The sequence below is a fragment of the Phalacrocorax carbo genome, chromosome 20, assembly GCF_963921805.1.
Source record: "Phalacrocorax carbo chromosome 20, bPhaCar2.1, whole genome shotgun sequence".
In the NCBI taxonomy this organism is placed as follows: Eukaryota; Metazoa; Chordata; class Aves; order Suliformes; family Phalacrocoracidae; genus Phalacrocorax; species Phalacrocorax carbo.
In genome coordinates, this window is record NC_087532.1 from 6,623,337 (window position 1) to 6,646,234 (window position 22,898).

The window sequence follows — 22,898 nt, forward strand, 5'->3', positions numbered from 1 at the left end:
AACACCAACCTGTATGCTTATCAGAAATGGATGTTTCTGTGTGGGTGATGTTTGGGTTTGGTTCCGTTTGGTTTTGTAGGGGTATTGCTAGAAAACTTCCCGACCTGCAAGGAGCTCTTGATTCCTCCTGGGACACAAAATTATATGGTGCGGATGCGCTTGTATGATGTCAACAAACGACTGCTGAATTTGACCATAAGGATCGTGTGTCGTGCTGAAGGGTCTCTAAAAATACTAATTTCAGCACCATATTGGCTGATCAACAAAACAGGTATGTTTACAGTATTTTCTAGCTGTAATCATGAACTGGGAAGTAAAGATTTCATGCAGTGTTTTGATTTGCTCTCTAGCCAAATAGTGCTTTTAAACACTGCTTAAAAGAAGTTAAAGCTGCAGGATTTTTTTTTTACGGTGCCAGCAGCTATTGTTTCATGAATGTTACAGCAACGACTTACACATTTTAGTTGCTATATTGCAGATTTTCAAACATGAGCTATTGTACCTCTAAATAAATGAACATAAATTAGGTTACTCTTAAAATTGTGATTTTCAAAGACTGAAATGCCTCGAGAAAGCAGCAGGTCTAAATTGCAGTTATTCTATGTTAACATCCATTGGCACTTCCAGAGCTGCAGGAGCTCCTTTTCTGCGTGGACCAGACTGCGTGGCTCGCAGCGGTTAGTAGGCCTAGCTGTTAAACAGGTTAGAGGGAAAATGACGGGGAGAATGCATGCAGGTTAATGGCTGATATTGCAGCTGACATGCTGTGGGTTGTTCCTTAATCTGACATAGTTTTTACTGTTCTCGTTTTAATTTGTGCAAAGGTGAAGGGTACTTTGACATGGTTGGTTTTTTTTGGTGTTTGCTTAAAGGATTACCACTTATCTTCAGGCAAGATAATGCAAAAACGGATGCTGCAGGTCAGTTTGAAGAGCACGAGCTTGCTAGAAGCCTCAGCCCGCTTCTGTTCTGTTACGCTGATAAAGAACAGCCAAACTTGTAAGTAATACCAAAAGAACAGCAGACTAGGAGGAACCTTACAAAGTATGAAAGTAATTAGCAGAGGATCGGGTGCTGATATATTAGTGCGATTATCACATAGGAAAAGTCTTTCCCAGTTAAGATGACCTGTTAAGTTATTAAGTTTCTAAATACTAAAATAAGCATATTGGATCTTTAGACATTTCCTGCTGAAAACTCCTCGGTTGGCTAATTCTGTTGTGTCTGCAGGCTGCTCTGGTTTTGTTTCGCGTGTTTTGAGCTCACGCTGCTTTTGTAAGAAAATCAAAAACCTTTTTGAAGAGACTTACTGAGTTGTATAAATTACTTTGTTACCACTACAAAAACCCACTCCAAACCGGGAATCCTAAACTCTGAATGTTAATAGCGGAGCAGTAGCGGTCACTTAGGAAGCCCACATGCAGCACAGCTATTGTGATTCTGATGTAAAAGGAAAGGAAACTTTTCAGCTACTTTAACTGCATCAGAGAGGGAACTTGCTTTTTCATGAAAATAAGAAAGAGCACAATTTAAAGTAAATTTATCTGAAACATTCTGGGATTTTTGCTCAAATGAACAACAGTTAAATTTATCACAAAAAATTATTCCAATTTTTTTCTTTTTTCTTTCAAAATAAAGACACACAAATGTCGTGGTTAATCAGTCTGAAAAATACCTAGCCTTTTACAAGAAATGCTCACTTGACCAATATGTTAAGAGCTTATGGCAGAAATGCAGTGTGAATTGCACAAGAAAAGATTTATCGTGGCTTCTAACGCTTTTTTATGAAAACACAGTTGTTCTTTTTGTATCTGGGTATGTGTTTGATCATCAGTATTGTGTTGATATCCGATTCTTCATTTAAATGAGTAAATCTTTGTGTTTTCTTTTTACCCACAGTTGTACAATGCGGGTTGGGAAAGGAATCCATCCTGAAGGCATGCCTGGCTGGTGCCAGGGTTTCTCCCTGGACGGTGGTAGTGGTGTCAGAGCCCTTAAAGTCATCCAACATGGAAACCGGCCAGGCCTCATTTATAACATCGGTATGTGTTGATAGGAACATTGGAGAGATATCGTAGAGCCTCATAAGGTGTTATGTCACTGACACCAAAACCAGAACAATTACAGCACAGAAGCATGTTGTTAAAGGCTTTTGAGGGTCCAGATAAAATTATTAAACAGAAAATAGTGTTCTAAGTATTTCTATGTCTTCCTTTTGAGTTTCATTCGCTTAAAAATCAGTTTTCAGTTATTTTTACATGTCATCATTGAGTGTTAATAACTGCATTTACAAACTGTTCTTTCTGTTTCTGTGTCTTTATTCCCCCTCTGTGTTACTTCTAAGTACCTTTGAAATCCCACCGCATTCCTGTCTCTGATTATTTTGAGTCTCTCTACTGCAACCATTCAGCCACGTGCTACTTCTGTCGTTTTTGCTTTGTGGTGCCTCTCTCGGTTGGTGTGCAGGAGTGCAGCTTCTGTCTTCCTTGTGCTCCCGCTGTACCTAAAGTACAATTTCCTCAGAAACTTTTAGTTTTTAATTAAATGACGGTTTGGAAGTTACTCCACAGTGATTTCTGAGGAATTTTTTATATGTTTAAAAGTGGAATAACTACTTGCATTGATTTTCTTGTGATTGGAAATAGGTTGTTTAATTCTTTTTATCTTCAGTGCTTATGATCTCTAAATTGTACTTGAGAAACAGAGGGTAACTTGGCATAAAATTACTTTTACTGTTTAAAATAACGTTTCAAAATATGGCAGTGGTTTGGCAGAAACAGCGCGTCTCGGGAACCCAAGAAAAAGAACTCTTGTTCTATGAAATATGTTGCGCCAGATGTGGGGTTTTTTCTCTTGTAAATAATAGCTGTATCTTTTACTTGTTTTTATAACTAGGTATCAATGTTAAAAAAGGCAGAGGCCGTTATATCGATACATGCATGGTAACGTTTGCCCCCCGTTACCTGTTGGATAATAAGTCCAGCTACAAGCTTGCCTTTGTTCAGCGGGAATTTGCCAGAGGCCGGGTAAGGTGCTTCCTTTTTGTTACTTGTTTTTGCAATGCCTGTAGTTCGTCACAGCATCTTCTAACCAAAAAGAACAGAAACGTTATACTTGAAAGTATTGTTGGCTGGTTATGAGGATCTTTCTCATTTTTCTAATACCAGCATCCACCTAACAGAATAATTGCTGTGTTCGTATTTGAGAGGTGTATAGACTAATACTGTATTTTTCCTAATACCCGTAGGATGTGTATTTACCAGTTTCTATTACAGGGAACATCCAACCCTGATGGCTACATCTCCACGCTTCCTGGTTCCAGCGTCGTGTTCCACTGGCCACGTAACGATTATGACCAACTCTTATGTGTGAGGCTAATGGATGTCCCAAACTGCATTTGGTCTGGGGGCTTTGAGGTCAACAAAAATAACTCGTTCCATATTAATATGAGGTAGTTGTTATATGTAATCTTCTGTAGCATACCTCCATTTTTTTAGTAGAAGCAACTGTTTATCACCTAAGACTGTAGGTAACGCAGATCAGAAGACTACCTCTCTTCCACTTTTTGTCTTGTTCAGGGACACCCTGGGAAAATGTTACTTCTTAAGAGTAGAAATTACTCTTCAAGGAGCCACGTACCGCATTGCGTTCAGTGACACAGATCAGTTACCACCGCCTTTCCGTGTAGACAATTTTTCCAAGGTAAAAGAGCAAAAAGATAATTTTTTTCTTTTATTTTTCAGTAAAAGAAGTAGGAGTTCTTTTATATTTGTTAGAAGCAGAGGGAGATGACTAGCTTGTGTAGTCAAATACAATGGCAGTGCTTGTGGCAAGAGGTATTTGTATATAATAATTGTAATTTTCTGAAGCTGTAGTAAAAATTGGTAGTACTCAACGACTTGATCTTGTTGAAGTAATAGTGCTAACGTTGTGGCTTTCATGAGCGCGTTAAAAGTCTTACAAGGAAGAGCATTATTACTCATGAGAAAATTGTGTGAGGGTGATAGTTTGTGATCTGTTCTGTGTTATTTTCAGCATTTGAATAACCTGTAAAAAGCCTTTACTGCTTTACTGCTGCCACTTCCTTTCTCTCTGTCTTTGGGCTTCCAAGCCTGTAGCTGTACGCTTCTACGGGAGAACTTATCTTGGGCCGCATACCTCCGGGACACAGGGCTCTACCCACCCTGGGGACAGTGATGCACAGACATCAATATGATGGATGCAAAATGTCCGTCTATTTGGCTGCGTCACACGCTTATATAGCTCTTGCGGTTCCTGTTCCTGCCACTCCTATGGGGAGGAGTCTATCTTTCCGTCACATCCCGTGATCTTCCGGTCGCCGATCCCTGTCTATTCCCCTACACAAGCCAGTGGTTATAAAAATCAGAGAATTTACTGTGTGTATTTTACAGTAACTTACTGACTGTCATGTGATGAGAGCAGGAGACAGAGCTCTTACTATTTATTGGTTCTTATTCTGGATTTTGGTACTGAACTGTTAAATAAGATGGAGCAAGTCTCCTAATTTTGATTAGGAAGGTGTGAGATGCTACCAGGGCACTAAAGACATTTTGAACCGCAGGTGACAGCTAAAAGCAAAGATGACATTTCTCGTCCCTTTGAGACTATCTTTTATTGAGACTCGAATGGAAGAAAATGCCTATGAAACTACTGGGGGGTGGGGAAGTGACCTGAACACGTCTCCGTGATCAATTCCTGAAAAATGATAGCAAAAATCTGTCTGATTAACAATTTCTGTGTGAAACTGAATCCTCTTTCATAACTGTTACAGGTCCCAATTGTTTTTAATCAGCACGGTGTTGTCGAGCCAAGACTATACACTGAAGTGAAGCCCATGACCTCTCTGGATTATGCGTGGGATGAACCTATTCTACCACCTTTTGTAATGCTGACAGTTAAAGGGGCAGGCTCCTCGGAAATCGTCTGTAGCATGAATGACTTCCAAGATAGCAAGCAGCTTTACTATGAAAACTTCATTTATATTGCTGCTACGTACACTTTCTCAGGGTAATTCTTTATATATTAGATGAGAATATTTTGAACATTCATGGTGTTCTTTAGGCTTTATGTTAATATTCTCTTAATGGCTGCCATTTGGAAGTTTTTCAAGTGGAGCTAAACTTTTGTCAGCCTTGTAGCTAGCCGAAGAAGTGCCAAACTTCAGCTGAGTCTGGCAGTCGATAAGCTGGGATTCCTACCTTGTGTGGTCGTGGTAACTTAGCTTTATAGGTGCAGCTTGCCATTGCTTATTTTGTGACATAGTGAGAGAGATTTAGCATACGGCACCTGCTGTGACCCCCCTGTCTGACCTTAGAAGAGCAGGGATGTTCAAGTCGTGTCTGGGGGCTTAATTTCATTTGGTGCGTTAAGGATGACACCTGACTACAGGACATACCTATTTATGACGTGCCTGTGAGTTTTAAATTTGCACTAGTTTATATGCTGTTGAAAACAGCTATGGGAGATTGATATATGCTTCGTTGCTTTCCTCAATATAAGGTAGGAGATTTTCTTTGGAATTCATCATATTTGCCTGTGCAGTTCCCAGTCACAGTGAGAAATCAAAGCCCCTTTTAAAAACGTACTCAAATTGACAGCTTACGCTGCTAATTCCAAAAATAACGAGGGGAGAAACCTAATATAAATGTTTGTCTGATTGGCTATATTGGAAGCGCAAGCTTCCTCGCCTGGATTTTGGTACGGATCTAATTCAATCTACAGAGGAAGCAGCTACTCTGAATAAACGTACTGATGTTTTGTTGGTGTTCTAGTTTACAGGAGCCAGGTGTAAGACCAGTTGCATCGAATAAGGATGCTGCATATGCAGAGCTTGTCCTCGATGTTTCTCCAAAGACTCAACGAGTTGTGCTGAAAAAGAAGGTACCAAGACACGTCTGATTTTATTAAAATGCTGTTGCTATGTGCTGAAGTACAATCACGTGCTGCAAGAAGGGAAAAATAGAACGTTTTCATGGCAACTTTTAAAGGGTGGAGACTGGCTTTGCTGAAAGTGACATGTTCTTGCAGTTCAGGTTGCTTGAATTACAGTGGTGCTTCCATGTAAGAGTTTTACATGGGTAAGGGGAACAGAAAAGGGAATTAGAATAAAAGTAGTAAGGAACATTGTAAATGCCTCTAAGACAACCAGACGTGGTAATTGTGTGTTGGAGTTTCTGATGAAGTTACAAGGTGGGGCATGCTCCCTTTCTGGTTGCATTGTAAGCTAACTCTTCTGTTTGTGGAGCTCTTAAGAAATAGAAACTGTACTTAAACATTGCGGAGATTAAAAATAGCTTGTAAATACAGCTCTGCATCTAAGGATGCTAGCTAACGCAGGATGCATGTTCATTGAATTATCAGAGTTGACTTAGAAGTTTTTATACAAAGTAGTTTCTAATTCAGGGCTCTGAAGTTATACAAGCCATTCCAAGAATTATAATTCAAAACATCTGATAGCAAAACAGAACAGAGATACTTGCTCTGTACTGCTGTGTTCATTTAAATGTTGAATTTTTATGCAACAGGAGCCAGGAAAACGATCCCAGCTTTGGAGAATGACGGGCACAGGAATGCTTTGCCATGAAGGTTCTTCAGTTCCTCATAACCCCCAAAAACCTTCTCCTCGGTCTGTGGACTCTTGCATGATTTTAGATATTGCAGGTCTGGCAGCTGTCACAGATAACAGGTATTGCAAACACATTTCTCGGGAAACTGATGTAGGTTCTAACCACGTCTTTGAAAGCGTGCTTAAGCGGGTTTCTCTGGGTAAGGAAAGAAATTATTCTGAAGGCATGTGGAACGGCTAGATTTTATCTGTTTTCATGAACGGACCTCATGATCACTTTTGTGACTTGGAAATATTTTTAAAAGCACGACTAATGTATTTTTAGCAGCAGCTTGTTAAAAGAGCACTTCAGAAGTGAGATTGGGAAAATGAGCTTGAACAAAATTAGAATAAATGTTCACCATTAACACATCTGAAGAGTAAAACTGAGGAGTTGGAGTCCTCTAAGTACCGAGTGGCACGCTCTCGTTCTTCCGTTGCAGGTATGAGCCCCTGATGTTGAGAAAGCCTGATCGACGGCGCAGTACTACCCAGACGTGGAGTTTTCGTGATGGAAAGTTGACCTGTGGTATTCATGGACTTGTTGTCCAGGTCAGTACTGATTAATGTTGGGCTTGTTTTGACTGTTGATGACACAGGTGACAGAGCCGTTTGGGCTTAGTAGTGAAGTGAACTAAAAACTCTGAGGCCAAAGTTGAGAATGCAGAGGAAACCAGACTTGTGCAAACAGCTTGTGTGGTTTTAAATTCATGTTTGAATGTTCATATCAATTTCAAATAATTAAACTCTTAATTTGAAAGTAAATAATTAGAAAACTAATAGTACATCATTGTTGAAAATGAACAATATTGTTCATTTTGTGATAAACAGGGCCTTGGTATTTTCAGACATATCAAATGTGAAAATGCTGCAGATTGTGTTAATTAGTATCACTGACAAAACTCGAGATCTGTGTATAACCAACGCTTCCCAGAATCATGGGTCTAACATTTTAGTAATAAGAACTTTAAAAGCAGTTTGAACTGCTTGCTCTTTCCTTGTGTTCCAGGAAACTCTGACTTGCAGACAGCTAACACTTGCAAAATATTTGATAATTCTGCCTGCTGATGTTAGAATCTGCAGGCACAGAAACCTGGATTGCTTTTGCAAATCCTAGAACTAAATGTCAAAAGAATTTTGATGCTCTTTAAGTGTTTCAACCATATTTATCCACGGCTTATAATCAAATTTGAATAAGTCGTCCTGCATATTGTTGAAATAGCAAAGTATGTTGTAATACATAATAATATTGTTTCTAATGTTTTATTTTGAAAAATAAATTGTTCCAGCTATGACAGTAGAAATCAACATCAATTCAGTGGAAAAAGTACCTCCGTAGTTAGTATGTGAGCTCTGTGATGAAAGTGAGTCTTTTATGTGCACAATGAATCTGGAATGGATCTGTAAGGTACAGAATGATAATATCACTTTGAAAATCCTGCAGATAGGACACCATCATGTTCTCTTACAGATTCTGCCCGTGCACCCCCTCGCTCCTTTCTTATCTTGTTTCTAAATTCCTTTTAAGTTATTGGGGTTTGTCCCAAAGCATGTGCTTTGGATATTTCTTCATTTTAAAACAGAACAGCGCTGACAGAAGACCAGCATCTTGGCCGTTTTGCTCACTCTGTAATGGCAGGACAGAGCGTGTCCTCTGTGAAACTAGAAATATCCTGCAGAAACCCATTTTGGGGTTTCAGATACTTGTTCTGATGTAAGCAAAGTAAAGTATGGAAATACTCTAAGGTATCACAATAACCTTTTAAGACTGAATTTGTAGTTCTGTTCTGATAAATTTTAAAGGAATGTAGTAGCTATAAAAGAAGGTTTTGGCCTCCAGAATAGATATAATAAGGGTAGCAGCAACGCAGTGTTCCTTTGCCACATTTAAAGCTATGTTTCAGTTCTAAATTCAAAAAAACAGATCTAGAGAAAAATATTTTACTTAGTCTCATGATGTTGCAGTGATCATTTTGTGATCAAATTACTGTAGCTCACTAAGTTACTACTTGTCAGTTTGAAGCAGGCAAAACGCGCTGCGTTGCTGATTTAAGATGTTGACTTAGTAAGGATCGACCTTCTCTGCTGCAGATCCAGAGGTCGTCTTTTTAAAACCTTTCCATCATTTTGGAAATATTTTCAGGAAGGACTTCCCATGTTCGATCATGATGTGATAGTTTCAGTTTCTGAACACGCAGTGGGAGGACTTCATTATTCATCTTAGCTGTTTCTTCTAGCTGCCAGGCTGACCAAACATGAGTTACCAGCAGCTTTAGTAATATCAAGTAAAATGCTGCTGGACTGCTTTTCTTTTAGTTCTGAAGAGTAAGAAATGTGTTAAATTTCCCTCACACACAGACTACTCAGTCTGGGATGGGGTTTCAGACTTTCTTCTTCAGCTTTATGGAGAGGAAAATAAAATTCACTTTTAAATTAATGTATGGAAATAAGTTATCTGAAGCCTTTACCTATCAGGTTTTTTTCCTTACTAATTTTTTTCTCCAGGCAAAGGGAGGAATACGAGGTCTTCATGATGGGGCCGAAGTTGTTCTTGGTCCCGATACTTCACTTGAACTTCTGGGGCCAGTTCCACCTGAACAGCAGTTCATAAACCAGAAGATGAGGCCTGGGTCAGGAGTACTAGCTGTTAGAGTCATCCCAGATGGGCCAACCAGAGTTCTACAGGTGAAGGTCCTTCATTAACTAGAATCTAGTTTCATTATTTGCTTGTACTTGAAATACCTTTTTCTGTATTGCATTTCTGAAGTCTTACAAACAGTTAACTTTCTAATGATATGAAGGCGGAGGGGAATATCATAAACCAGAAATAATTACAACAAAAGTTTTCACTCTGCTTCTTTTTTAGAAAAATAATTTTATAAGGTAGGGCAATATAGCTGTGATTTGTAAATAGGAAATTGATCATGGTGGTAATTTATTTGTTTATCAGATAACGGATTTTAACCAACGTAGAAATGATCGTTTATCCAGTGAAGGAGATGAACTTCCAGTTACGGAACAAGATCTACGCAAGTTAAAAAATCCAGATACAGAGCAGGAATTAGAAGTAAGATACTACAACTAGCGTCTGTCTCTTCTACGTATCACTTTCCTTTCTAGATTTTAGAGGGGGGTTGGAGGGGTTGTTCGTTAGCTTTTCCCCATGATGATATCTTGTTTAAACTTGCAGATTTTCCTGCTGAAACTCCTCATTCCTAGAAGTTGAGTTTATGTCTCAATGGCTCTTTATTTCATGGCTAAATTTTCAACCTCTCTAGAGATGAGCGTAAAAAATAACCTCTTTGCAGAAGCATGTATTCAGTGTCACAGGTTTTTTCAGTGTTGGTTTGTTTTGTGGGGTTTCTTGTTCCTCTTCAAATATTCTTCTCAGGTGCTTGTGAAACTGGAAGGTGGAATAGGATTGTCTTTGGTCAACAAAGTTCCTGAAGAGCTAGTATTTGCAAGTCTCACAAGAATTAACGTCCACTACACGCAACTGTCGACAAGTCAGGTGCTGGAGCTCAGTGTGCAAGACATACAGGTATTTGCATTTTGGAACAAATTTATTTGTTTATGGGTCTTTTACGGTTTCTGGTTCAAACTATAATAGGTTTGAAAACATTTAGAGCTGTTACTGAGATTTCAATTTCTAAATAGAGAAGTTTCGATTAGCATCGATGTTTCCTTTTTTCATTGTTCTCTACTTAGCTGAGACAATAATATATTGTATTTCGTGCCATTGATTTCTATAAGGCAAGTTAGAATCTTTTTTTATGTTGTTTCTCCCTTCCTGGTTTTTTGGTTCTTTGTCATTAGATAATGAAAAAGCAGCTGTTGAAAGCAGGAGTCCAGATGCTGGTAGTACGCAGTATTAATCATAGAATCCTAGACAAATAAGATAAATAAACCTCTTTTCTTTTCTCAACTAGTTTTTTTTTCTGACTTTGCAGAGTTTTGCCTTTGTTTTCATTTCAGTCTTTGAAAGTCAGAATTCACAAGTTAAAAAGAAGACTGTAAAGACTGGTTTTATTCTACTAAAAAACTCCTCTAAATTATTAGAATTCTGTTCCCAATATGTAAGATTTCCTTGGAAGGGGAATTGTGCGTACTGATGTAGATTACAAGAGATAAATGGTTACTTACATGCATCAGTCAAACTTAAATGCAGGGAGTAGCTTAACTCTGCTGTTGTTTAGTATTTTTGGCTGTGTTTTTTTGGAAAAGAAAAAAATCAAAGAGAACATAGCAATTTTGTTACAGGTTTTATTTGTTGGTAGCCATAACCATTTTTTTAATGGAGGACATTCTGACTATTTTCTTGGTATGGTCTCAGTGGTGATCAATAACCAAGTATATTCAGTATCTCCCTGGCTCAGGGACTGTGTATTTCTGAAAGCTTCTAAGTCCTCAGTTAGAGGATAAATCTTGCTGTTTATTGTCACCTATTCAGGTTTTGTTGTCTGTCTTGTCCACTCTGCAGGTGGACAACCAGCTCATTGGCACCACACAGCCTTTTATGCTCTTTCTGACGCCTAAGATGAGTGAAAATGAACCTGTGGAGACTGGTCCTGCAGTGCAAGTCAATGCCATGAAATTTCCCAGTAAAAATGCACTGACTGATATATACAAGGTAAACCACAATCTTTTGATTGTGCCATGCAGGTGTTATTCTGTTTAAATGACCTTTCCTCTTCCTAATTTTTACTAATAATGTGAATGAAATAATTTGTGAAATATACTTTGTTGAATTAATATTGAGTCTTAAAGTATACCATATCCACCTTCTCATGTTCATAGCGTTTAAAGCTATGGTACAGTGATGAACAGGATAATAAATATGTTTAAAGGTATAACAAGTTAGGCCAGATCCCTGTTTGTTCATGTCTGAGGCCTTACTTTTCAAGCCAATTATTCCCACCTCAGAATTGATAGGTACTGTTGTGACATAGTGAACCAGAATGTCTATGTTGTGCTTTTCGTGAGCTGGTGCGAGGTTATTACATCCCTCTGATAAGCTGTTACCTTCCAGCATAAACCCTGTTCTGTGTATTGCAGCGACTGGTGGTGTTTGGAGCTGTATCCACCAATTGTGGTATGCATTGTGAGGGCAAAACTGAGACTGTTATCAAGACTTGTTTTCTCACTTGGAATCTTCATCCATGTGTTTTGATGCTAATTTGAAAAAGAGCTGGTTTCAGCGTTGGAAAACAGCTAAGCATGAGATTCTGAAGCATTATGGTTAGATAATGAAGCACAATGCCTTCCAAAAAATGGAAACAATCATCACTAGTTGTAGGTAACTTTAAGTGAAGAAAACTACCAAAGACATTTTGGAGGTTGGAATGTTGCTACAAATGCATTCCAGTGAAAATATTCCATGGAAGTAGAACACATTGTCCTATTTAATGGCTTATACAGATCATATTTCTAGCGTTAATACTGTAAACTGAGAAATGTTTATCTTCGTAGCATCTGATGATCACGGCTCGAAAGTTCACTGTTCAAATTGAGGAGAAACTACTTCTGAAGTTACTGAGTTTCTTTGGCTATGATCAGTCTGAATCAGGTACAGTATAAAATTATAAAGACCAGTTTTACAGTATACAGAGGTATGATGATCTTTGCATATAAAGTCAGTTCAAAACACCTAGCAAACTCTTAGCTGCTTGGAAACTTCCACTGTTGAACAGAAAACTGGAAAGCTAATGTCTCAATGGCCCCCATAAGGTTGGTCGTGTATACTGTGCTTGTTACAGTATTCAGGTAGTGACCGGTGTAACATGCTGTTGTCCCATGCACGGTGGCTGAGCTGAGCCTCTATGGGAAGGAGTTTAGTATTCATCTTAAGATCCTGCATCTGGATTCATCTAAATTGGGATAAAAGAAATTGTGTTATTAATTTAGCAAACCACTTTGTTTAGTAATGTTTGTTTATTTAAAGCCAAGGCTAGAAATGGGATCTCTGTTCATTTGTTCTTTGGGCAGTTCCTCTTGCTTAACTGAAGGAAAATTTTGGCTGTCTGACCTTTTAGTTGTGGCATCCATACCCCTGGCTTTAATTGTAATACAAGTTTTCTTCCATTCAGTGAGGAAAGACAGAGCTCTTGAATCTTCTAATCTCATAGATGTAGTTCTAATCCTTCTATCGTGGGGTTTGTCTGTAATTTGGAGACTTTTTGAGATGTCTGCTTTGGAGTGGCAGTTGGAAAAGTTACTTCCATTATGCAGTGGGGTGTGTAGGGTTTTATAATAAGGTAACTGTGGCAGGGAAAAACTATTTTTGGTGTGACTCCAAGTGTGGCAAGCCTACAAATGATGCTGAAGAGTGCTGTGTCTTTCTAATCCAAAGCATCTTCTGAGCTGTCTCTAAAAAATATGAGTATTGCATTTCCCAGTTTCTCAGAGGACTTAATGACTTAGATTTGTAGCAGTGAAGAAGAAATAAAGATGTTGAGTTTTGCTCTTATGCTGTTTACTAATCTGTACTTTGTTTTGGTTTACCCTCATGTTTTAGTTGTTTCTTTTGTTTCCTTACTCACTGTATTCTCTTTGTAGTTTATCCACTGATGCTGATGATGTCATCCAAGGTTCAGACAAAATTTATTTTGTCATTTACATGCAACATGTTCACCCTGAGTTCATAAGACTTTGTCATCTTTCATCTTTCCCTTGCCTTCTCACACCACCAAGATGCTCTTACAAATAACTTACGAACCTGTTAGTGTCAGTGAAATTTGGCTCACTCTGTACATGAATTGATTTATTGAATGTCGTCCATACAGGCATTTTGTCCATTCTGCAGTGGTAATTGAAATGTTTGTCAGCTTTGCTTGCCTTACGTGTTATACTGATAGCTCAGTGTGTGAGGAAGTGTAGGGAAAGTAGAGAGAGGAAAACATACTGTAAGACCGTGACTACACAGTAGGAAATATTGTGTAGTTGTGTTTCTATCGGCTTGCTTCTGTATGCTGACAAAGATAAATTAGAAGCGAGATTAAAAGCTCAAATAACTTAAACTCGGATGACTTCTTTTATCCAGCTACGAGTACATTCAGGTTTCAGAGATGCAGGCAGATCTGAAAAAAAACTCAAAGGTCAACTTCGTGTCACAAGGCATGAGTAATTTTGCTGGCTACACGAGCAGTCACACATACTTTTTATTTGTACAGAGAAACTATTAACTCTTTACAGAGTATGCATTCATAACCCGGTATTTATTTATTTATGTATTTATAATCTATTCTGATTCCTGTGTTTTGTCTGGATGCAGAGGTTGAAAAGTATGATGAAAACCTTCATGAAAAGGTTGTTGAACAAGGTGGAGGACAAAAGCGATACTACTTTGAAAATCTGAAAATTAGTGTGCCTCAGATAAAGTTGAGTGTCTTCACTTCCAACAAGCTGCCTTTGGATCTCAAGGTATGCCAATGCATTCACAGAGTGTGCTTCCAAGTAAAGAGGTTCTGTCGTAGGAGGGGAAGGGAACAGAAGCTTTAACTTACCACTATTCATTTCCATTTACTTTTCCATTATTTAAGTTACAAATAATAGAAGTTCCAGTAACTTTTATTATTTAAACTGCACAATTTCCAGTCTCTTCTGTAATATTCTTTCACTTTTGTAATTTCAGTTGAAGCACAGCCAACTTCACCTACTAACTCACTACTTTGCAAAGGATCTTAGTTACATTAACAGTAGTGTACAGAGGCTTAAAGGGAATGACTATCATATGGGAGAACTGAGGTGAGGTGAAGAAAAATAAGTTACTCAACTTAGGAAGCAGAAATACAGGGCAACTCTGAGTGTTTCCAACCAAAAAACATGTCTCATTGGAATTGGAAAGTTTGCATGAGCACTGTGCAATTTGGTTCAATGTTAAAGTGCGTTCAGATTGAGTACGGACTTAGGTAGAAAATCTGGTCCTTTTCATGTGGTAATAAATGTTCTGGCACAGTCTTTCAAGTGAACCAGAGATTCCAAATTACAGCAAGAAGATAATCTTGTCCAGTGTTCCCAGCTTGTGTGTTGGGACCTTCCTGCACATAGTGAGGTGGCAACAGTCAGCAATATTTCTGTTCCCTGAGCTAATACGACTAATTTCCTCCAAGGTGGGGGAGTTGAAACAAAGCCAACCAAACAAACCATGAAAAACCCTCCCCACTGTGGAGGAACTGAGCTGCTGCCTATTTAACTCGTATGTTCAAAAACCAAAACTGAGACACTGACCAGGCTTTTAGTGCCCTTGATATTGTGGACATCAAGATGTGCAAGCTTTTAAAGAATGTAGAATAAATGTACATCATGGAGTCCTGCCAGGATAACCCAGCATATCATCCATCCTGCATTTGTGTGTTGCTTTTAACAAATCCTGTGCAAAGGAGGACAATTCAGCAGGTAGCTGTAATATACCTTACTATTCAACAACATCAGCAGTGTCTTGAAGGTGTTTGCACTTCAGCTTCAACGTGAAGTGCTTGACGGTTGGATCCTAGGTGTCTTTTCCAACCTTAACGATTCTGTGATTCTATGAAAAGGCTTATCGTCCGATTATCTCAAATTCAGAGAGAGAGAGAACAGTGTTAGAGGCGAGTACCTTTAAGAAACTAGCAATGTGCACTGTTCTGTTTGGATTTCCTACCACCTTTGGTGTATGATTGCATATGGATATGCCTTGGCAGCTGCCAGCATTGTTCCCAAGAGAAAACTTGCCGTATACATTTTTTTCCCCACCTAATGATAACAGTCACTGACTGTATTCTGTATATTAGCTTTCATAGAAAGAGATCCATTCAGTTTTGTAGCACAGGAGAGTTCAGGGTAGGAGGGAGAGAATAATCACAGTAGAGCCTTTGTAGAAATTTTTCTACCTACCTCTAATGTTTCTGGCTTGGACACTGCTGTCTGGTAATTTGGTGTAGACAGATTATTTTTATTAGGTACCAGTATTAACAAAGTTGCCTTATATAATATCTTATCGTTAAACAGGAAATTACTTCCTACCCAAGTGAGTAATGAGGACTACTCTAGTTAGTCATCCATTTACCGAAAAAATAAATAGGTCCTTTCTTACTTGCAAACTTAAATCAAACCTGTAATTTACCTTAATTGCCTGCAGATGGCAGAAAAACTCATATTACCTAATACCAAGCATGCTTCAGTGATCAAGGTAGAAAGAAATGACACAAGTATCAGGCTTTTTGCCTTCTTCAGATTTTCTGATGCTGATGACTGTGCAGATGCTGTTATCAAGACCTGGAATAGAAGAAATCTCTTTCTTTCTTAGAAGATTAGTTTTCTTCTTAATTTTTCCAAAATTATTTTATGTGGGCATATATATATGGCTGTATCGCTTGTCCACCTTAAATATTGTTTTTTGTGTATAGATTATAGAGGTTACGGATGACCCACGGGCTAATTACTGTCTTAGTTTTCTTCCTTGAAAATAATAGAAAAAGCTGGTTTGAAGAATTTCAGTACACCACATAATGTTAAGAAATGAGCCTCAGGCTTGCAGGAAATTATGTATGTTATTCCAGCTCATCCTGACACTTAATCCATTCACAGAACTTCACCAGGGAGGAAAATACCCGGTTTTGTCTTCACAACGTACCAAGGAAGTTCATTTAGGGTTTGGTTTAACTGAACGTTAGGGCAGTTACGGCAAAGTGCAAAGCATGAAATCTTAATCACATTGTGTTTTGAAATGTTGCTATCAAATGTAGGAGACATTGCATCAGAAAGGGTGTTTAATGACTATCCAGTTATTGAAGAAATGCAGTTCTAGCAACTGATCATTGCTTACATGTGAAAGGTTTATGGAGTGGCTGTCCTCTGTCTGCATGGCAGTGGTAGGCTACTCCAGCAGCTTCAGATAATTCTGGTTTGTTACCCTTTAAAGATTAATTCATTTGGGTGCTGTGAATGAGAAGTAGAGAGAAAAATGGAAGTAGCAATATCTTTTCTTTAATTAGGCTTTGAAAAGCACGCTGGGATTTCCTCTAATCCGATTCGAAGATGCTGTGATTAATCTGGATCCTTTCACTAGGGTCCATCCATATGAAACTCGGGAGTTTATCATTAATGACATTCTGAAACACTTTCAAGAGGTAAGTGTCATACAGATTTTACTGTGCCAAGGGTGAGCCTCTCTTGATGAGTTCTCTCCTGAGGACGGGGGACCTTTCTTGACTGTTGACTTAAGCGTTAGCGCTGTATTGCTGCTTTGGTATCCAGAGAAAGAGCGTCACGTGCTTCTAAGAATACACTGTGTTTTAAGGTGAAACTATTGTTGATATTACTGGTATTCGTGCGTTCATTTCTTCAGTAAAACTATCTGGTTTTGTGTGTGCTTTTGTTGCGGGTGGGACTTTTTTCTTTTAATCAGCCTTGCCAGTGTTAACATGATCCGTTCATGATATTCCATTCTTCCTCTTGATTTCACAGGAGCTGCTTAGTCAGGCAGCAAGGATTCTGGGTTCTGTGGATTTCCTTGGCAACCCTATGGGTCTATTGAATGATGTTTCAGAAGGTGTTACTGGACTTATAAAATACGGCAATGTTGGTGGTCTCATAAGAAATGTCACACACGGAGTATCAAACTCTGCTGCGAAGGTAATTATTATGATATTAAAGTTTGCTAAAACAATAAGCAAAAAACAGTCGGGAAACAAGTCAAATAGAATTATTGACCATCTTTAAATTGCTTTGTGTCCTGTTTGCTTTGTAAAAATTTTGTTTGAAGTATAGTTGTTTGGTTGGTTTTTTAAACAGTTTATATATACGCTTCAGGGATGCCAGAAATCCTGCAAGGGTCAGTGAAACAACTCAAGGCCTTATTATTGATATATATAGCATTTGCAGCTTGAATGCAGTAGTTAACCAGAGTGAGAATTAAATCACTGCACAAGTGTGGTGTCATAGCCTATGTGCAAGTGAACAATGTTATATTACATATATAATATATATAGGAGAGAGCATTATAGAAACTTGGAGTATTTAAGGGGTTATTTAGTATGATGGGAGTTGTTAACTTTTATTTTTGGAAAGTGATTAAGCTTAATGATTCTATGCTGCGACTATCAATTATTATGTTAACACTTGAGTTATTTTTTTTCTATGCCACATAGTAACAAACTAGGGAATTCCTAGATTGCTACACATTTATCTTTAGTTTAATTCCAAAGTGTCTGCATGGTGAGCATTCTTTAGTCCTTCCTGACAATGACTGAGAGAATTCAATTGTATCATTGTTATCAGTCAAAATAACTATCTTCAGTGCCTGAGAGTGGTATGATCTGAGACAGCGGCCAAAAATAGGATGTGGTTTTGATTGTGGTAGATACCGTGCTTGATACCGAACAAACATATGTTCTTGAAATATTTTTCATTGCATGCACGGTGTGTCAACATGTACTGTAAATGAACTTTGTGATCATGGGTAGAACCAGAATAATGCTTTCTTCACATAAGGACCTGTTGTTAAAATTCGGGGTTTTTGTGAAAATTCTTTACTTTGTAATATTTTAATTTTCCAAACTGGTAGGTTTGTACATTTATATTATCGTGGTTCATCCTTTCCCAACCTATTCCACTTATTTTTTCACAAGTACGACTTTTTCCCCACATTGGTGGGAAAAGGTGATTCAGAAGATGAGAAAGGTAAAATTGCAGAGTTTGAGTAATTATAGATAGCTCAAGACTAACTTTATCAAACCTAATTAAACTGCTGTAGAGGTCCCTAGTCCATCAACAAGTGCATAGCTGTGAGGAGATCTGACCCAGAGAGTTGAACCGTGAGGAAGGATGACGTATACCTTCTCTATCATAATTACCTTGTTGCCAGCATTAGCCCATTTTGGACAGTTTCAAGAAATTCAAACAAAACGCCACGATGTTGACATTCCTGCCTTAATCCCGTACTAGGTTATTCTGTGATTACCAGCACTGCAAATACAAGCCTATCCAGGCAGTCTGGTGGAAGACTTACTGAGGCTCTGCAAGGCGGTATCCATCTGTGCGAATGAGTATTTTTGTCCATACTTTCTACTCGTGGTTCCAGTCTCTTGTGACCCATCCACTCCACCCAATAGAGTATGTTTCTTCAGAGTTTCCTTTCTATAAAGTGTTGTTTCCTCATTGCAGTCACATCTGCAGCAACAGCCTCATAAATCTTTCTTTAAAAGGCACGAGCCTTCCTACGTTTCCCACAAGGGCAAGGTCATTCTTTGAACTTTGGAGTCATTTGTAACCAAGGGTTTTGTGAAGGAAGATTTTCAAAGGCAGAAGGGCAGTTGGATCCTGAACTCCTTTCAAAATTCAGTAGGAGCTGAGTGCCTGCTTCCCGTTTGTACCTTTGAACATCACCCCATGTACTATTTATCTGTCTTCCCAGGTATTTTTTTTTCTTTCTCCTTGATATATCCAAAATGCCCGTGATGCAAGTCTCGCACAGTTCCCTTTTAAAAACTTTTTCTATGGATTATATATTTGTCCTTTCAGAACAAGGAGAGAATTATATCCTTCAGAAAGGCTTAATAGTACATTATGGAACTCCTTGGCTGATCCTCCTTTCAAAGGATGGATCTTAATTCTGCTACATAGAAGATAATGGTAAAAAAGGCTCAGATAATGAGGATGAGTTCTTCCCTATACGTTGCGCTGCCTTTAGGCATCCAAGTCTGCTAGAAAACGAAGCCAGGAAAGTCCATATGATAAAAAATTGACATTTCAGGTACAACTTGTGATGTGTTATGTACCACGGTACAGTGTAGATCTTTGTCTTTTACTCCTTTCTACCCTCTCATGTATGTGCCTTATGATTATGTCTAGGATATGTGAAATTTTGGTAAAGAAAAAAATGTGGGGGGAAAAAAAATTCCAATTACTCAAGAAAAACATGATTGTGGTTCAGCCTCAGCTGGCAACTGAACACCACGCAGCCGCTCGCTCACCCCCCTCCACCCCTGTTGGTGCTCTCTGTAGGGGAAGTATTTTAAAGTATATTTTCACCTGATTCAGGTGTGCCACAGAGGTCCTCATCTTTGCAGCTTCTTCTGTGGAGCTGGTAACAAATGCAGCCCAAACTAGATGATGTTCTGCATAGAAACTGGTGGCTGGGAAAAATACCCCTCTTGGTTGCTCTGGATACCTGACTGTTAGTGTCTTAAATAAAAACCTATCCTAGATTTTAAGATGAGTTAGCTTTTAAGTGTGAGTAGACAGATAAACGGACTTTAATGCTACAGTCATCACTTGAAAAGTAACACTGCTTGACTGAATTGAAAAGCAAGCTATTTGAGTTGTATCTGGTTTTGTCATTTTATTGCTTTTCTATTTTATAGTTCTGTTGATTATCCCTGTAATGGCTTTTCCATGCATTTCAGAACACGCAGTGGGTAATGCCTTCTTTCAAGTGGAGAGCTGCAGTGTATTTAAGTTGGCACAAAACCTTAGGTTAAATAAAGTTCACTACAGACAGTTTTGTAGTTTTTATCCCTTGGAGACTCCAAGTTCTGTATTTTAAAAAGTTCTTTGATCCTAAATATAGACACCTGAGGGAATTTCATTCCCTCTGAATGGAGACTTCTATAGTTGCCATATGCGTAGAAACGTCTTGCATTCTTGGCATCCGCCTTTTGGTGTTGTTTTTTTTTATTTCCCCCATTAGGCATGATAGTCCTAAATCCTAAATTATTCCTGTTTCAGAGGTGTTTCAATTAGAAATGAGTATTGAGCATTGAACACTGAAATTAGTGTCTGAACAGAAACGTTCTGTAGCTTGCGTTCTCCAAGTGCAGAATTAAGCATGGTTGTATCTATTACTGGCAAATAGATGCTGTGCTGCCGTAATGACATTCCTGGTGGTAAAGGATTGAAAAGTTTAGTCAGCTGGTCAATACTGTATGTAATTTGTCTGGGTCTTTCAACCCCCACAAGGAATTCTGTTATCTTTTATGAATTACGAGCAGACAGTAATGTAGTTGTGACTCTGCAGCTAGGCGTAGGTTCTGGGGATATATATCTATATATATATATATATATAGATATATATATAGGATGGAAATAATTGCTGTGTCCCTCCCTTCCTCCCGAAAAAAAAAATATAATGAACTTCTTGAAAGAGCTTAATTTTCATATTGAACTTTGAAGTTTCCAGTGAGAAATGTAATTGGGCACAGCTGCATTTCCTTGTTAGGTTTTTGTGGAAGTTTGCAGAGTTCTGAGAGGCAGAACCTCTGCCTCAGGCCTGGGAGCAGGCACCTGAGATGCCAGAGCTTACCGGCAGAGGAGTCGCAACAAGTTGCATGGTGGGTGCTTGGTTTCTTTGATGGCTGAGGAAGAGGCACAAATGAACTTCTGCCCTGGACTTTCATTCCGCATCTATATTTTAATTCAGTTCAGAGTGATGGCAGAGGTGTTTGAGTGCTTAACAGAGATAGGAAAAGAGGTCGGGTGTTGGAGCCAGGTAAGAAAATTGTAAGACTAGTAAGGATACGAATATTGCTCCAGGTGAGTGTTTGACATGGAGGAGTTTGTAGGAGCATGAAAACAACACAAAGGGAAATGGGAGTTTTAACCCTCGTTGTAAGATAAATCAAAGCAGAATCTCAAGTGGTTGGCAGTGACAGAAAAATAAAGATAACTGAATGGAAAATGAAGAGGAAGTAATAAAGGGATTATTTAAAAACAAATCATGACCAAGTGTTTGACTTATATGAATGTTAACTTTAACAAAACCGGCAATAAATAAGATGAGAAGTGGATATAGCAGAGCACAGAAGGTAGGTACAGTTTAAGCAGGTTCTACCCAGGAACAGACAGAAATGTTTCTGAAGCAAAGCTGATGGTTCCCTTTTGTTTAAAGTTTCTTAGTTTACGCAACCGACCTCTCTTATTTGATACAATTCAGAAGCAAGAACAACTGGCATTCTCGCGTCTTCAGAGGCACTGTGATTCAGCAGTTCTAGGAATATTAGCTCAAAACGCAACTCAAGTTGCTGAAAAAAAAAAAAATCTTAGTGACAAGGGGCTTCTGACAGAAGCCTTTGTATATGAAGCCTGAGAAAGAAATACATGGTGGTGTTTTCCTCAGGAGAGCATTAAACAAAATAGTTAACTGGTAATGAAGAAAGGTCATGGTGGCATTCAGGTTCTGAGTTTCCTACCCTTCTATATTTTCACAATTTTCTTTTGACTCCCTACTCTTCTGTTTAACTGTTATCAGCAGAATGCGCAGGATTGCTGGCAGTCTCATACTGGACTGAAATGAGGAAGCCTGGAACACGTGTCATCTTTGTGGGTGACTTGACAGTGTTAAATTTGGGTTTTACTTTGGGAAAGCTGACAGTCGTCCTTTACACGAGTAGTCTAGTATTGAAGTTGTGGGATTTAGCAGCAATTGCCATAAATAGTTTTTTCTATTCCTAGAAGTGATTTATACAGTTCAGGCCAAATGTAGCTTTCCCCTCTGTTTTCTTCAGTGTAATCTTAAGATTTTTCTCCTCGTGCCTTCCCCCGCATTGTGTAGATGCTCCTGCAGCTTGTTCAGGTGATGCATCCAGGTGGCACTGCAGATCATTTCAGTTTAACTTGCATTTCATCCAGAGATGTGCAGGTTCAAGTGCTGAGCAGTGACAATCTGTATGAAAATCTGCAGATCATGCGATGGAAAGTAACTGAAATTACCAGGCAGAAATTTTCAGTGCTGGGAGGAGCGTTATGAATGAGGCCATTTGCCCATTTCCTAGCAGTTCCAAAAGACAGCAAGCTTTATGGTCAATTAGTGACAATCAAAAACTATGGAAAGTGTTGCTTTTTATGTGCAGAACATCTGGTATCTCTGGTCAGTATCTTTGATGGAGATTTTGGGATAAAGAATCATCTTTGAGAAGTTTGAAGTATTGTTTTGTTCTTCCAGCGTTTCATTTGTACCATGGGATAAAACGTGTGTGGCCAGCATCCTGGCTGAAAGTTTTCTCTGCAATTCAGGTTAAATTCAGCCTTTCTTTTACAAAGCTTCTTACACAAAGTGTTCGTGAACCTGCTTTGACGGCAGCATATTTTTTACGTGGAGAAATTGGCCTGGGTAAGGTCAAACAAAAATGGTGATATATTCTATGGGAAGAACTGTTTTGATCTGGACTCGGTGTCTTAAATGTGCGCAATCAGAATCAAACTGACACCTTGGTGGTAGCTTTGAATGAGCCTTTTCCAGGAGAAATCATTCAGTTGCCAATGAGAATCCTGCAACTGCAAACAGTGAGATGCTTTGCTG

The 22,898-nt window shown here is 38.7% G+C and overlaps 1 protein-coding gene across 8 annotated transcripts in view; it reads left to right on the forward strand.

The window, feature by feature from the left end:
- The window catches only part of VPS13D (vacuolar protein sorting 13 homolog D), a 109,958-nt gene that overhangs the window by 52,532 nt on the left and 34,528 nt on the right, over nucleotides 1-22,898 (forward strand). For 7 of the 8 annotated variants that reach the window (XR_010375789.1, XM_064470061.1, XM_064470062.1 and 4 more), the window contains 18 exons: nucleotides 80-271; nucleotides 873-999; nucleotides 1,900-2,042; nucleotides 2,896-3,026; nucleotides 3,276-3,451; nucleotides 3,579-3,702; nucleotides 4,793-5,028; nucleotides 5,793-5,901; nucleotides 6,546-6,706; nucleotides 7,069-7,177; nucleotides 9,131-9,310; nucleotides 9,576-9,692; nucleotides 10,017-10,166; nucleotides 11,106-11,255; nucleotides 12,095-12,191; nucleotides 13,896-14,044; nucleotides 16,597-16,731; nucleotides 17,069-17,236. Coding sequence is in view for 6 of the 8 variants with exons in the window: in XM_064470061.1 (XP_064326131.1) it covers nucleotides 80-271; nucleotides 873-999; nucleotides 1,900-2,042; nucleotides 2,896-3,026; nucleotides 3,276-3,451; nucleotides 3,579-3,702; nucleotides 4,793-5,028; nucleotides 5,793-5,901; nucleotides 6,546-6,706; nucleotides 7,069-7,177; nucleotides 9,131-9,310; nucleotides 9,576-9,692; nucleotides 10,017-10,166; nucleotides 11,106-11,255; nucleotides 12,095-12,191; nucleotides 13,896-14,044; nucleotides 16,597-16,731; nucleotides 17,069-17,236 (2,654 nt within the window). In the remaining 2 variants the exon portion in view is untranslated. Of the gene's footprint in view, nucleotides 1-79; nucleotides 272-872; nucleotides 1,000-1,899; nucleotides 2,043-2,895; nucleotides 3,027-3,275; nucleotides 3,452-3,578; nucleotides 3,703-4,792; nucleotides 5,029-5,792; nucleotides 5,902-6,545; nucleotides 6,707-7,068; nucleotides 7,178-7,914; nucleotides 8,034-9,130; nucleotides 9,311-9,575; nucleotides 9,693-10,016; nucleotides 10,167-11,105; nucleotides 11,256-12,094; nucleotides 12,192-13,895; nucleotides 14,045-16,596; nucleotides 16,732-17,068; nucleotides 17,237-22,898 lie in introns of those variants that run through there. The other variant, XR_010375790.1, reaches the window with a different exon arrangement.